This window comes from Podarcis liolepis, assembly GCF_965112155.1.
Source record: "Podarcis liolepis genome assembly, chromosome: 5".
Classification (NCBI taxonomy): Eukaryota; Metazoa; Chordata; class Lepidosauria; order Squamata; family Lacertidae; genus Podarcis; species Podarcis liolepis.
The window spans coordinates 103,914,260-103,928,890 of record NC_139556.1 but is presented as its reverse complement, the minus strand read 5'-3'; the positions used below and the strand labels follow the sequence as shown (position 1 = coordinate 103,928,890).

The following is a 14,631-nucleotide window of genomic DNA, read 5'->3' as shown; positions in this document are numbered from 1 at the left end:
TTTAAAAACCAGTCCAATCCAATATACTTTATTGAAGAGTTTGGATTTGATATCCCGCTTTATCACTACCCTAAGGAATCTCAAAGCGGCTAACATTCTCCTTTCTCTTCCTCCCCCACAACAAACACTCTGTGAGGTGAGTGGGGCTGAGAGACTTCAGAGAAGTGTGACTGGTCCAAGGTCACCCAGCAGCTGCAGGTGGAGGAGCGGAGACGCGAACCCAGTTCCCCAGATTACGAGTCAATCACTCTTAACCACTACACCACACTGGCTCGCTATTGCTCTGAGGAAGGGAAGGATATGTTCTTTCCCCCACTTCTTCCCTCCTGAAGCCTTGCATATAGCAGCAGCAGCCTGGAGGGGGCAGTGCTGCCCTCCGAACACCAGTGTCACTCCTACTACCTGGATAGGACTGGCATGAACCTGTGGGGGCCACCAATGGAGCAAATTGGGGGCAGGCTACGGGGCATTGATTTTATTATATATATACATATGTGTGTGTGTATCATAAAAATGTATCACAGCGCTTTACAACATAAACACACAAAACCCAACAATAAAATAGCAACAAGTTAAAAGCAAAAAGAAATGTAAAACACTTTCACAGGTCCAGCCTCACTGCCGCCCTTCCCCCTGCCAGCCCATCCAGGGAAGCTGCAGCAACAATGGTCAGGAGGACAGCTCCACATGGGCTACTGCTGGGGCACCAATAGGGTTTTTCTGGGGCCAGTACACTAGACGGATTGGGCCCTCTGATCCACTTGCAATAGAGGACACTGATTTGCATAATAATTGCAAATGCTTTGTGTCATGCAAAATTATGTGATTTCTTGCAGGTGGTGTGGAGGACCCAAAAATAAATTGGTGGTGACACAAGTAGTAAAACAGACAGAATGTGAATAGATGAAGCTTTCCCCATAATTGTATTTTTATTCTGCAAAAGGCTGACCTGTTGAATTTCTGCCTGCTACACAGCTGGTAAAGGAGTAGAGCCAGGGGCATGCTTTGTGAAGATATTATTTGTTATTATTAATTTTATTACCCATCCTTTACCAGTGGGCTACAGCACTAAACCTCAAAACTGAGGACAGTTACAATCACAGGAATAGGGTGGGCTCTGAAAGTGCAGGTGTCAAAGGCTATGGTAAATGTATGTAGAGCTTGTTTTTAGGAAGAATAGACTAAGTACTTGTTCATTTATTGTATTCCACCACGTGTCCTAAAACACCTTCAGGGTAGTTTACAAAACAAAAAAACAGCAATTACATTTTTTTAAAAACCAGCATTTAAAATTATTATTAAACCAAAACTATCCTAAATCACAACAACGGGCAACAGTATCATAACAGCAGAATGACAGAATCGTAGGCTTGGAAAGGACCCACAAGGATTATCTAGTCCAACCCCTTGCAATACACAGATATACACAGCTATCAAAATTCCCAATACAGATTCCACAATAGGGGAACAACCACTTGTATCTAATCTAACCTCAGAGGACCGCTTACTTATGAAGGGCTTAGGACCAGGGGAGGCTTACGCCAGGGTGCTCAAACCTTTGCGATGGTCAGACCCAGCATTTAAAATTATGCCCAGAAACCAAGGGAAAGCCACTGCCAGGGCTGGCCCAATACATTTTGTCACCTGAGGCAAACCATAAAATTCCCCCACACCTGAGAAGAGTTTTATGTCAGGGATAAGGGAAGCGCTTTCTGTTCCCCAAGAGGCTGCCGGGGGGGGGGGGCAGATCTAAAGCACTCTGCAGCTGTCACTGCCAGCACAGCAGCGGGCAGTGCATTCCTTGGAGGCTGGATTTGCTGCTCTTGTGGCTTCTGCCAGTAGAGGCAGCCCATCTCTACGTCTTCTAGTGGAGAATTCACATTGCCATCTGGGTTATGGGTAGAAAGGATGCCAGAAGTGTTTGCACATTGTTGCAGGGGGAGTGGCAGTGTTGCTCCAGAAGGAAGCCACGAGGGTTGCTGTGGCAGAGACTGACCCAAGCCATTTCATCTGGAGGATTTGAGGGTGCTAAATAGCAGCTCCCCACCTCAGTACAGTCTTAGGCATATCTTGATTTGGGACACTTTCATTTTCTAGCAGATAATGTTCCATGCCATCAATACTGATGCAATCGTGTGCCCTTTGGTCCCTTACTAACAAAGGAGGAGTTTGGCAGTGACAACTGCGGTGCATAAAGCAAACTTTTTGCAAGGGCCTCTTTCTGGCTTCCAAACGCAAAAAGCACCTTTCAAAGGCAGTTGCCACAAGTGCCCTGGTCAAAGTTTTCTTAAACTGAGCTTAATTTTTATTATTATTTATAATTATTATCCGGTCTTTGCACAAAGTTTTCTCAAGGCAGCTTAGAATCAATTTTAGAACACATTTTTATAAACAACACTATAAAACAATTTCTTCAAAAGAAACAAGCAAACAACAATAATGACCGATTGAGGTGCTTTTGAAAATGATGATGCTCATGAAACTCAGGTCAGAAGAACAGGTGCCAGGCAAATATTCCTGACGAGAGTGTCCCACAGTCTGGTTTCTCTCCCGGAAAGGCCTTGTCCCCGGGTGCCATCCACTCAGTTGGCTCTGGTAGAGGTATCGGGTTCAAGTGGCAACAGAGTTTCTGAAGGTGATATCAATGAACTGGCAGCTTCCTAGAGGGGTCGGCAGCCCTTCAAGATCCTCTGATACACCTCAGACTTTTAAAGCCCCAAACAAAATCTGTTTCTTGAATCATGCCCAGAAACAGAGTGTGTGTTGGTGGATGCGGCTGCTCATCTTGGTAGCAGTTTTTGTCTCGATGCCAATTCTAGAGCAATCCACCAGGTCTAGCTCGTTCTTGCCATTACACCAGGCTGTTTGTAAACATGTCAGCTGGCCCATCTTGGCTTGGAGGTTTCTCACATTAGCATATAAACACCTATTTCCAGGCCCGTCTCCAAATGTCTTGGGCGCGAGCATTTTAGCCCAAGGAGCTTTGGCCTCTCTGAGTTGCTATCAGTGTCCCTGCACTCTAAATGCCTCATTCTACCCCTCCCCTATTTAAATCACCATGGATCTTTTCTCGCCTTCATCCTTATTACAGGAGAGGGGGAGATATGTTCCGAACCAGATCCTCCTTAGTTTCTTTTGGCTTTCCCTGCAAAAAATTGCTCTGCCACTTTTTAAGTGCCAGCAGTCTGGTTCCACACTGGTTCATGTGAAGCCCACCCCGCTTGTCCCAAAATGTTCCCTGGTGCCTAGAGTTAATCCAGACCTTTCCTCTCCACACCCATGTCTCACCCACGCATTGAAGCTCCACAGATGTGTCTTTCTTTTAATGTTTTAATGTTTGATGTATTATAGTATTTTAATATTCTTTTGGAAGCCGCCCAGAGTGGCTGGGGAAGCCCAGCCAGATGGGCGGGGTATAAATTATTATTATTATTATTATTATTATTATTATTATTATTATTTCTAGCTGGCCCTGTACATGGACCTGGTAGCATTTCAGAGAAAAGTCACACATATAGCCCAAGTGCCTGTGGTCAGTGGCGTATTGGGGTCCCTAGAAGGCAGAGGCAGGCGGAGGCCCTAGGACACACAGCTATGAGACAAGATGGCTATATTTTTGGCTGGAACAGAACAGAAGATGCTGGAAACTGAGAAGCAGGAACTGGGATGGATGGCATTTGGGGCACTTGGAAGTTGAAGAAAGGAAATGGGTTGCTTGGGGTGACACAGGACTGTGTATTGGGAGATTTCTGAGAATAACTAGGGTTTTTGTGGACTGCATGTTTGTGCGCCAAATGTTCTTTAGCTTCTTTGCTTAGCTCACCTTGATGCTAGATGCTCTTTTTATTTCTCTCCAGATACAGGATATGCAGTCCTAACTGGCTTCTCCACTTTTCACTAAGGAGAAAGGACATTTGTGGTGGGTCTTCCATCGTCAGATGTGGAAATATTACTGTCTCCTTCTTGACCAGCAACGGACATTGCTCTATTATGGTTCTGACGGTGCCTGGGATGATAACCAGCACCTGGCAAGTCATTTCCTTGCCCAGCTCTCTATTGACACAGGCAGGACCATTCATTATGGATCCCAGAATCTGGCAAAGGAAGCTTTTCTCGGCCCCAGCCATGTCGACAAGCTCCACCAGCGTGTTGCTCTTGTTAACATTTAGCAGAAACCTGGGAGGCATGTAGGTCCGAGCAAAGAGTAGTGTGTAGTGTGTGCGATGGCTCAGGGACTCTGGGGAACGGGTGAGCTGCTCCAAGTGGAAGAGGCAAGGGACTATGCCTCCCTGGTGGAAGCAGCCAAAGAAAAGGGCACCACAGAGATTGAACACAAGGTTGATGGATTTCCACTGCTGGGCCTGTCTATGCTGCGTGACCAAAAGGACCAGAGGCAAGATGAGAGGGATGAGGAAGCGAGGTTCTTGGTGGCTGAATAAAGAAAGAAGTGCCAGAGGGATAAAATAGAAAGCCAGCAGTGCCAGCCTGCCTTCTGGGCATGTGATGGCTGAATGTGAGCTCCTCTTCAAGGCCTTCAACCACATAAATTGGCTGATGTGCACTTTCAGGAGTTTGATGCCATTGCTAACAGCTTCTACATGAAGGATCCCAAAAAGTAGGACCCCGTTAACAGCAAAATGTGTCAGATGCGGGTGAGTCCCGTGTTGTGCAAGGTTATCAGGGTTGAGGTTATAGGTGAGGAAGTTCAAGGGGGTCACAACGACACTCTGGCGCAGCCTGGCAAGGATGCTCAGTGGGCTGGCCTCGTCAAAGCTATGCAGGCTAAGTCCTAACAGGGGAGAAGTGAAATACCAGGTGTCAGCAGCTATGAAGAAAACAGCAGTGAAGGCGGCACTTGGGGCAAGACAGAGAACATGGTGTATTGTTCTTCTAACGCTTTGCTGGCATGTAGCACCTGCACATACCCAATGCAACAGCGGCACCAAAGCAAATGCCAGAAACGTTGGCCTGTTAAAAAATCCAGCAACTATGATCATCCCAATAAGTCTGTGATTTAGAGGATTCTGCCACCGATAGGCTGAGGCCGAGGTCTTGCTGGCTGCTTTTGAAGACACTAGTAGAAGCAGCAAGGCAAAGAGAAGTCCTTCCACAGTGTTAGCAAAAGTCCTCGTGTAAAACACAAGTGTGACGTAGGAGCCAGCAAGCAGAGCCAGTGAGTTCCACGGATCCGCTCCCCACAGAGGAGCCAGCTGGTAAACACTGTAGTCAAGGATGAATGAAAAGATGGTGGTGAGGAGGCGGGGTGAGACGAGGAGGGTGTAGCTGGTGATGCAGCTGGTCGAGAGGCCCAGGTGCTGAAGGGCTTTGATGGCCCAGAAAGCAGCTCCAGATGTGATCAAGGGAAACACTACAGTCCTGCAAGGAGACTTGGGGAGGAATTCCCAGGGGTGGTAAACCTTTAAGTCCAATATGCTGCCTGAGGAGGAGTGGGGAAAGGTTAACACAGTTAGTAGCTGGAGCCCTGTCAGCTAGAAACCTGCCCCCCGCCCCAGTGACCTGCAACATAAGATTAGAAAAGTTTAAAATAATTGAAGTCTTTGACTCACTAAAATAAAAACAAAGAAAGAATCTAATTAAAAGCAGAACCAACTGCAGAAGATCAATAATTCAGCAGACTCAGAATTGCTCTTGTTGCTCTTTATAAACCAGGCTGCCTATATGTGGCCTCAGTTACAGATAGGTAGCCGTGTTGGTCTGCCATAGTCAAAATAAAAAAATTCCTTTCAGTAGCACCTTAAAGACCAACTAAGTTAGTTCTTGGTATGAGCTTTCATGTGCATGTATCTGAAGAAGTGTGCATGCACACGAAAGCTCATAGCAAGAACTAACTTAGTTGGTCTTTAAGGTGCTACTGGAAGGAATTTTTTTATATGTGGCCTGTTTGGAACAATGGAGGAAATGGAAAGCAGCTCACCTGCCATGTGGTGGGGACCCTAGAATTTAACTCATCACCGACCCCCCCCCCCCAAGACCTTTTTGAAACCAGGTACAAAGGACTGTCCACAAAGACTAGGTTTTGTAAAAACACAAAACCTTTTCATACCACCTACATAAGATGTCAGCTTTACCTGCCATGACCTCTGGAGACTGGAAAAACTCATCTGGGTGCAGGTAGCCAGTCTGAGGAAGAAGACACCAGCCCACTCTAAGCATGCAGAGAACTCTCCAAAAGGTTTTGGGTGAAGCCATCACAGTTTCACCAGACCTGCCTGGATTGGAAGGTTGTCCACTGGAAACAGCAGCAGTCCTAGTTGTCAAAAGCCAGCCCTGAAAAGGACAAAATACTTAAAGCACAAAACCCGATTGAGCATTGTTGGTGACAGAAATAATTCCTAGTTAGACAAATATTGACACCTTTTTCAAGCCTGACCCCTTAAGATAAAAAGTAAAGGTCCAACAATAATTTACAGTCTTTCCTCTTCCCTCCCCTCTCAAGAGCAAAGAAGAAAAAAGCAAGTTATAACTGTATATCCTTTAAAATATCAAAGAAGTGGTTACAGACAGTAAATCACCGGGGGGCGGGGGGCGGGGGCATCTTAAAGATCAGTCACTTAAGCTTCTCAGTTTGACAACCCTACCCCCTTCCTTTTTTTCTGATGGCAGACTTCTTATTTGTACCTTTATTTTTTCCGACAGCTTATTCCCATGCAAGGCAGCAACCATTTCCGGAGTAGACTCCCTTTTCGTTTTCCAGTCAATACAACAAATAGTTCCAATAGGTTAAATAATTCACAATTAATCCTTTTGTTCCTTTGGTTAAAATTTTGGAAACTGGCCACTCCTGAGACAGGGCAGCCTGCTGCTGGACTGTGTTAGAGCCCAGCGACCACGGCTCCACCACCGGGACGACCTGGCTCCTCGTGGGACCAAGCAGGCCCGTTGGGAGCTTGTTTGGTCACTGCAGGACCCCTCAACGTCCTGGTCATCCCCAGGACCTTCTTCAGGGCTCTTGTTGCCTCCGGGCTACTCCAAAACTCCAAAAAAGCAGCAGCTTCTTTAAAAGAGGCCTTACCATCTGAAATAACTCTGCTGGTTGGCTCCTAGAGGATGCCATGCAAGCTGCAGACTGAGCCTTCTTCGCAGCCCACACTACCACATGGCACACCTGATTATGTGCTTTGTTCCGTTGGCTTCAGAGCACGACTTGAATCATTTGCACACTAATCTTTGTCCAGCTTGCTTCATAGTCCAGAGTTCCCCAGGATGCCAAGGGGCCACTTGAGTTTTACTAAGCTGGACAGGAACTTGGGGGTAATTGTGTCATCGCATCGCATAGCGAGACCGGGGCTTTGACATGATCACAGCTTTATATTTTTTTTAATAGAATTTTTATTGGTTTTTCACAATTTTTATAAACACAAACATTACACAATAAAAACAAACAAACACATAAACAAACATGTATAATTTCAAATCCTTTTTTCTTAAACCTTACTTCACCGACTTCCCCATACCTCCCCTTAAAGGTAAAGGTACCCCTGCCCGTACGGGCCAGTCTTGACAGACTCTAGGGTTGTGCGCTCATCTCACTCTAGAGGCCAGGAGTCAGCGCTGTCCGCAGACACTTCCGGGTCACGTGGCCAGCGTGACAAGCTGCATCTGGCGAGCCAGCGCAGCACACGGAAACGCCGTTTACCTTCCCGCTAGTAAGCGGTCCCTATTTATCTACTTGCACCCGGAGGTGCTTTCGAACTGCTAGGTTGGCAGGCGCTGGGACCGAGCGAGGGGAGCACACCCCGCCACGGGGATTCGAACCGCCGACCTTTCGATCGGAAAGTCCTAGGCGCTGAGGCTTTTACCCACAGCGCCACCCGTGTCCCTATACCTCCCCTTTCTGCATCCCAATTTCCAAATTTGTTTCAGCAAATCCTACCCCTTGATTTTATCATAATTTTCCCTTAATCTTTTCCTTTACTTAATCTTTTACAGCTGTAATCCCCTTTTTTCAAAAACCTCAACATTTTAACATTCATTAATTTTGCAATTTTTCTTGAGATAAATTTTAAATTTCTCCCAGTCTTCATCCGCCGTCTCTTTCCCCTGGTCACAGATTCTGCCGGTCATTTCAGCCAGTCCCATGTAATCTATCACCTTCATCTGCCATTCTTCCAGAGTGGGTAGATCTTGTGTTTTCCAATACTTTGCGATGAGTATTCTTGCTGCTGTTGTGGCATACATTAAAAAAAAATCTATCTTTCTTTGGCACCACTTGGCCGACAATGCCCAAGAGAAAGGCTTCTGGTTTCTTAGGGAAAGTACATTTAAGTACCTTTTTCATTTCATTATATATCATTTCCCAGAAAGCAAATTCCACTGTCGAAGAGCTCTTACTGTCAGGAAGTTCTTCCTAATGTTTAGGTGGAATCTTCTTTCTTGTAGTTTGGATCCATTGCTCCGTGTCCGCTTCTCTGGAGCAGCAGAAAACAACCTTTCTGATGTGTTTTAAACGGTTTTTGTTTTGTTAGTTTAATGTGTTAGTGTTATGTAGTGTTTTTGTATTGTATTGTATTGTTCTTTTTTATGTAGTGTTTAAATTGTTGGAAAAGTAATAATTATTTTCAAATATATATATATATATATATACGTATATATATATATTTCTGTTGATGCAGCCTAGAATAGTAGTACCTTTTCTTGCTGCTGCATCACACTGTTGACTATTCATCATCATAATTTATTTCTACCCCACCCATCTGGCGGCTCCCAAGAGAATATTATTATTATTAATAATAATAATAAAGTGACAAAACATCAAACATGAAAAACTTCCCTAAACAGGGCTGCCTTCAGATTACTTCTAAAAGTCAGATAGTGGTTTATTTCTTGGCATCTGATGGGAGGGCGTTCCACAGGGCGGGCGCCACTACCGAGAAAGCTCTCTGCCTGGTTCTCTCTTAAGCTTGTGGTCTACTAATATCCCTAGATCCTATTCACATGCATTACTGGTAAGCCCGGTGTCCCCCATTTTATATTTGTGCAGCTGGTTCTTCCTGCCTAAATGCGGAACCATACATTTGTCCCTATTGAAATTCACTTTGTTAGCTTGGACCCAGCTCTCAAATCTGTTAAAGTCATTAATGAACACTCTTGGTGTTGTCAGTCAACTAGCTACAATCTACCTAAAAGTTATGTCATCCAGCCCCCACTTTACCAGCTTCTCCTCAAGAATACCATGGTGGCCTTTGTCAAAAACCTTACTGAAATCAAGATACACTATATCCACAGCTTTCCCCTGATCCACCAAGCTTGTAACTCAATTTTTAAAAAAAGAAATGAGATTTATCTGGCACCACTTTTTTTAAAAAAACCCATGCTGGGTCTTAGTAATCACAGCATCCTTTCCTAAGTGCTCACAGACCGACTGTTGAATTTTCTACAAGCTTTTCTGGTATCGATGTCAACCTCACCGGGCGGCAGTTACCTGGCTCTTCTTTTTTCCTCTTTTTGAAGATGGGGACATTTGCCCTCCTCCAGCCTGCAGGGACCTCACTTATTCTCCAAGAATTCTCAAAAGATTTTAGACAGAGATTGCATCCGCAAGCCCCTTTAGTACCCTTTAGTACCAAGCTTGTTTCCTGCTGCTCCTTATCATAAGACTCAAACCAATGGAAGAGTCCCACTAAACATGTGAAGAACTTTCTAACAGTGAGAACAGTGGAATGGACTCCCTTGGAAGGTGGTGGTCTCTCCTTCATTGAGGATTTTTCCACAGAGGTTGGGTGGCCATCTATCAGGGATTCTTCAGCTGTGATTCCAGCATTGCAGGGAGTTGAATTACTTTTGTGGGTCTTTTCCAACTCTTCTGTTTTAAGGGTTTATTGGTCTATGATGACGGCTTTATACATCCAGCATCTTTAAGTGGGTATGATGCATCCCACATGCATGTCTTCTGCCTTGGTGGTACCTGCATCCAACTGTCATTTAAGTGAGATTTCCCTGATTCACAGATACTGCAGTAAGGTGGGGAAAATCTAACATAAAACCAAATGCTACCAAATGGTGAGCATACTGAAGGCATTGTGTGGGCATGTATTTTTACCCCTGTGATGTGATGGTTTGCTAGGTGCCATTTGTCCCCACGCCCCCTCTTTCCATTGGTGAGATGCTTTAGGTGAGCTGCTGGTGGCAGCAGTCATGACACACACACTTAAAAAAACCAGTCTACTGTTTTGTGCATATTGGAAAACTTTGTATTTCCAAAATAAAGTTTTAAAAATGGCTGCCAGCACAGGTAGTCAAATGGTCTCAGCAAAGCTCGGGGAGGGTGGGCTGGAACCCACACTTTTTACAGAAAGTATGTTCAACACACTGTTCTGTCAGAAAACTCACATCCATTTTTTAAAAGAAATTGGCCATGTACAAAGGCAAACAAATACCTCCATGTGTGCCCACAATAGACCTCAGATTTCTGGCACTCAGGGAGTGTGGGAGTGTGGGAAGTCCTGAGTGAGGGGACAATAGCCTCCAGGCAAGCACAACCTACTAGTGTGCTGGGAAACATTGAGGAGTTCAAGTCAAAGTGCTCTTGTCAACAAATGTGAACAAAAGCCCACATGGAAAACATGGGATCTGTGTGACCCATGTGCATGTTATCACTCTGGTGTATCCACAGCCTAACACAAACTCCTGGATAGAGTTCTTCTGGGCAGAGCAGGAGGGAATGAAGCCAGACCCACAGAGATGTCTGGGGGAAGGTTTTACATAGGAAGCAGACGGATGCAGGGATTTTCATAAGGACAGTTCTCAACGAAGAATCTCTGGGTGCAAGATGTGGTACTGCATCAAAAGATTAGATTTCCTTATCTGGTCTGGAACAGCAAGGCAAGGAACTGGGTGAGTCACCACTGGGAAGCAAAAAGCCAGGAGCCAGTCACAAAAACACACCCTATGTTGGAAGAAGATAGGGGGGAAGGCAAAGGTGGAGCAGAAAGGAAGAGAAGCTGGAGGAAGGAGTTGTGGAAGTACAGGAGTGTGTGGTGGAACAGCGTGGGATAGCCAAGGGAGGTGCAAGAGATCACTCCATCCATCTGCTGTGACAGGACCATCTCATCAGACCTCTTCTCCCTCCATTGTCACTTGGGGGCAGCTGTTCCAGCAAACAGTCTTCATGGGAGACGTGGGAAACACAAGGCTCCTTGCACCCACTTGGCTGGTGGTCCAGTGCCATTCGGCACTTACTGCCTCTGAGCTGTGACACTGGCCAATAGAAACTGGTGCCCCAGTTCTGATTTTCCTCTTTCCTCCTTGTCCCTTTGTGTGTTGTTTTTCTTCAATTGTAAGCCTGAGTGGGGAGCATCTTCTGTGATTTTAAGTAAGCTGCTCTGAGAACATTTATAATCCGTTCTTCAAATGCTCTAAATAAATAAATACATTAATAAAGCACCTGGGTTTAGACACAGGAGACACTCCGAATGCTTTATTCTTTTGTGTATGTTACTCTATTAATCCTGTTACACCTACAGCTGAATAAAACTTTTAAACTATTGGACTTGGACTGATCTATCACCCCTTCCTGTTCAGATGGTGGGGAGGCATCAATGGACTCCAGGTTCAACCTTCAAGCAGGGCAGCCAACTGTTGGAGGGCGTTGGGGTCACATTATCTCACTGGAAGTTCTACTCTTCTGGAGGCTGCCTAAGGGGACCCAAACATCCATGTTACTTTGGCCACTGGGACACATGTAAGGTTCTGCACTTAGGCAGAAATAACCAGCTGCACAAATATAAAATGGGGGACACCTGGGTTGCCAGTAGTACATGTGAAAAGGATCTAGGGATCTTAGCAGACCACAAGTTTAGAATGAGTCAACAATGTGATGCAGCTGCAGCTGCAGCAGCAAAAGAAAAAGAAAAGGGGGGGGGGAGAGATAATGCTATTCTAGGCTGCTTCACCAGTAGTATCCAGACTGAGGGAAGTACTGCTCTATTCTGCCTTGCTCAGACCACACCTGAAGTCTTGTGTCTGGTTCTGGGTGCCACAATTTAAGAAGGATACTGACAAGCTGGAATGTGTGCAGATGAGGGCAACCAAGATGGTCAAGGGTCTGGAAACCAAGCCATATGAGAAATGATTAAGGGACTTGGATATATTTAGCCTGGAGAAAAGAAAACTAAGAGAAATGATAGCCACCTTCAAATATTTAAAGGGTATCACACGGAAGATGGAACAAGCTTGTTTTCTCCTGGTCCAGAGGGTAGGGGTCACACCAACGGCTTCAAGTTACAAGAAAGGAGATTCCAACGCAACATCAGGAGGAACTTTCTGACAGTAGGAGCTGCTGTTTGACAGTGGAACAAACTCCTTCGAAAGGTGGTGGACTCTCCTTCCTTGGAGGTTTGAAAGCAGAGATTGAGCGGCCATCTGTCCTGGCTGCTTTAATGGAGATCCCTGCATTTCAGGGGGTGGGATTAAATGATCCTTGGCATTCCTTACAACTCTAGACATTTCTTCCAACCTCTGGGCATTTTTTTTACCTGAGAACCTGGGTACCGATTGTGAACCCCCTGGAAAGAGGAAAGAAGGTGACCAGATGAGAGCTGAGCAGTGGACTATCCCCTGGTGGAGACAGTGTTGGGGCCAGAGGACTGACAGTTGAGGTGAGGATCCCTGCAAGCGGAAGGATGAGGCAGCACAGCGCAGTCACTTTCTTTCGCTCTAACCCAGGGCTTGCTGCTCTGTAGTGCTGTCTGTGTTATATTGCTCCATTACAGCAGATACAATAGATCCATTAGGCACATTTAATATCAGAAGGGATAATCAGGGACGGGAAGAGGGTACTCCAATTGCCAGCCCTGGCCATGATGATTTGGTGGGCAGGCCAAGAAAGTTCGCAGACCTGTAATACAGTCCCCTCCCCCCCTTTAGCTCCTCTCCATTTTAAAGACCTCGTTGCCACATGAACGTACCCGTGAGCATGGAAGTACTGCTGTTAAATGCCAGTCCTGTGCATGGTCGAACAGCAGCTGTTGAGGACATGGAGGAGGCTGCTGACTTGTCTTGCCCTGACAAGATCTGGCTGGACCAGGCAAGCGGGATTCTTGGGACAGCATCTTCCGCCTGGACTCCCTGACCAGGAAGCCATTGTTCCTGGAAGAGGCTATTGTAATGCCAATCTCCTTTGCGTCTCTGTCAATGTATTGCCCATGCCGCTGCCGAGTGAGGACAGATTGGGTGTTTCAGGCTGTCAGGCATTTGGCTCTTGGGGGCCTTCAGCACCCCCAAGCACCCCCCCACACACCCCCGGCATTGCTCTAACAACCCCAAGGCGATCCCCAAAGCATTGTGATCCCTAGGCGGGTGGCAGATCCCCTGGGACTCGGGGTTCTCTGCTGGGCAAAATGACGGCAATCCAAGAATGGGTGAAGCAGCTGTCCGGTGTGGCTGGGCGAGGTCTGGCCATCCCGAGATTCCCAGCCCCGGCCTGCAAGTCCAGCTGCTTGCCTTGGCGAGGCTGTCCGGTCGTGGCTCCGGTCCGGGGCACTTGGGGTCTCTGGCTTTCCTGCCGGCACAGCGGGAGAGTCTAGCGAAGCGAAGCTCCTGCTCTTGCTCTGCAACACGGAGCTTTCCTGGGCCGTCGGGGGCGGCGACTAGTCCGAGACCCCCACCCTCCCTGCCCAGCGGCCCACCGAGCCTCCCGAGGGCCCTTCGGGGCAGACTCGGGGCCCGGCGGCGGCGGCGGCAGCAGCAGATCCCGGAGGGTCCTTCGGGCCGGGCCTCCTGCCCCCCAGCAGCGCGGCTCTCCCCGCTCGGAGCGAGCGCGACCCCCTCCCGCCCCTTCGGAGCCGCCCCGCCTCCCAGGCCGCGCTCTCTCTCCCGGCCCCGGACACCATTCACACGTTCGGGAGAGGGACGCGCATCTCCCGGGAGACGAGCCCGGCCCCGGCACCGCCCTCCCTCCTTCGGGGCGGGGCGAGGGGCGGGGCCGGGCAGGGGGCGGGGAGGCGGCTTACCTGGCCACCAATGGGCGGGCGCCATGCAAATGGCCAGCGCGCCCTCGCCGAGCCGGGAGGTCCTCCAGGGCAGCCGAGAAGAGCGCGCTAGAGCGGCGGCTGCCACGACGAGCAGGGCTCCGAAAAGGCTAGAGGGGACCGCTTCCGGAGGGCCGGGCAAGACCTCGGCGCGGCCTCGGGCGGCAGGTGGTGGCTGGGGAGGCGGACTGCCTTCGTCATCCCCCGTGCTCCACGCCCCGCTGGGGCCAGGCTGCGAGAGTTTCCAATCCAGAATTGCAAGGAGCCTCGAGCCCTGCCAGTCCCAGGAAGAGGGCGGCTCTCCCCGCGCCAGAGTCCGAGGCCTCCCTCCTCCGAACAAGCGGGGATCTCTCCTCTGGCCCCGCAGCAGCAGAGGCGTCGCTCTGGGCCCACAATTCACTTTCCTTGCCTGAGGCTCCGAGAAAAAGGCCGCGGCAGAAGGCCCTCTGCTCCGGTGGTGCTTCAAGACTTGCACGGCGTTGGGCAGGTTGCACACTTTGCAAAGCAACGAAGACCACCCTCTGCCGAGATGGGAAAGTTCCCGCAGAGCAGCTCAGGGAATTGCTGGGGGGGAGTCAGCCATTCCTCAACTGTAAGGTGCTGAGATACTGACCGGCACTGGTCTCCTCTCTCAGTAACCCCT

The 14,631-nt window shown here is 48.0% G+C and overlaps 1 protein-coding gene across 1 annotated transcript; it reads right to left on the bottom strand.

Annotated features, from left to right (window-relative positions):
* Positions 1-3,508: 3,508 nt before the first annotated feature.
* LOC310708087 (GPI mannosyltransferase 4-like) lies at positions 3,509-13,070 on the bottom strand (the record flags this gene model as incomplete). Its single annotated transcript, XM_083505814.1, has 3 exons — positions 3,509-5,437; positions 6,090-6,288; positions 12,927-13,070. The coding sequence occupies 3 exons, from the start codon at positions 13,068-13,070 to the stop codon at positions 3,831-3,833; spliced, it is 1,950 nt and encodes a 649-aa protein (XP_083361940.1). The 3' UTR covers positions 3,509-3,830.
* Positions 13,071-14,631: the final 1,561 nt, after the last annotated feature.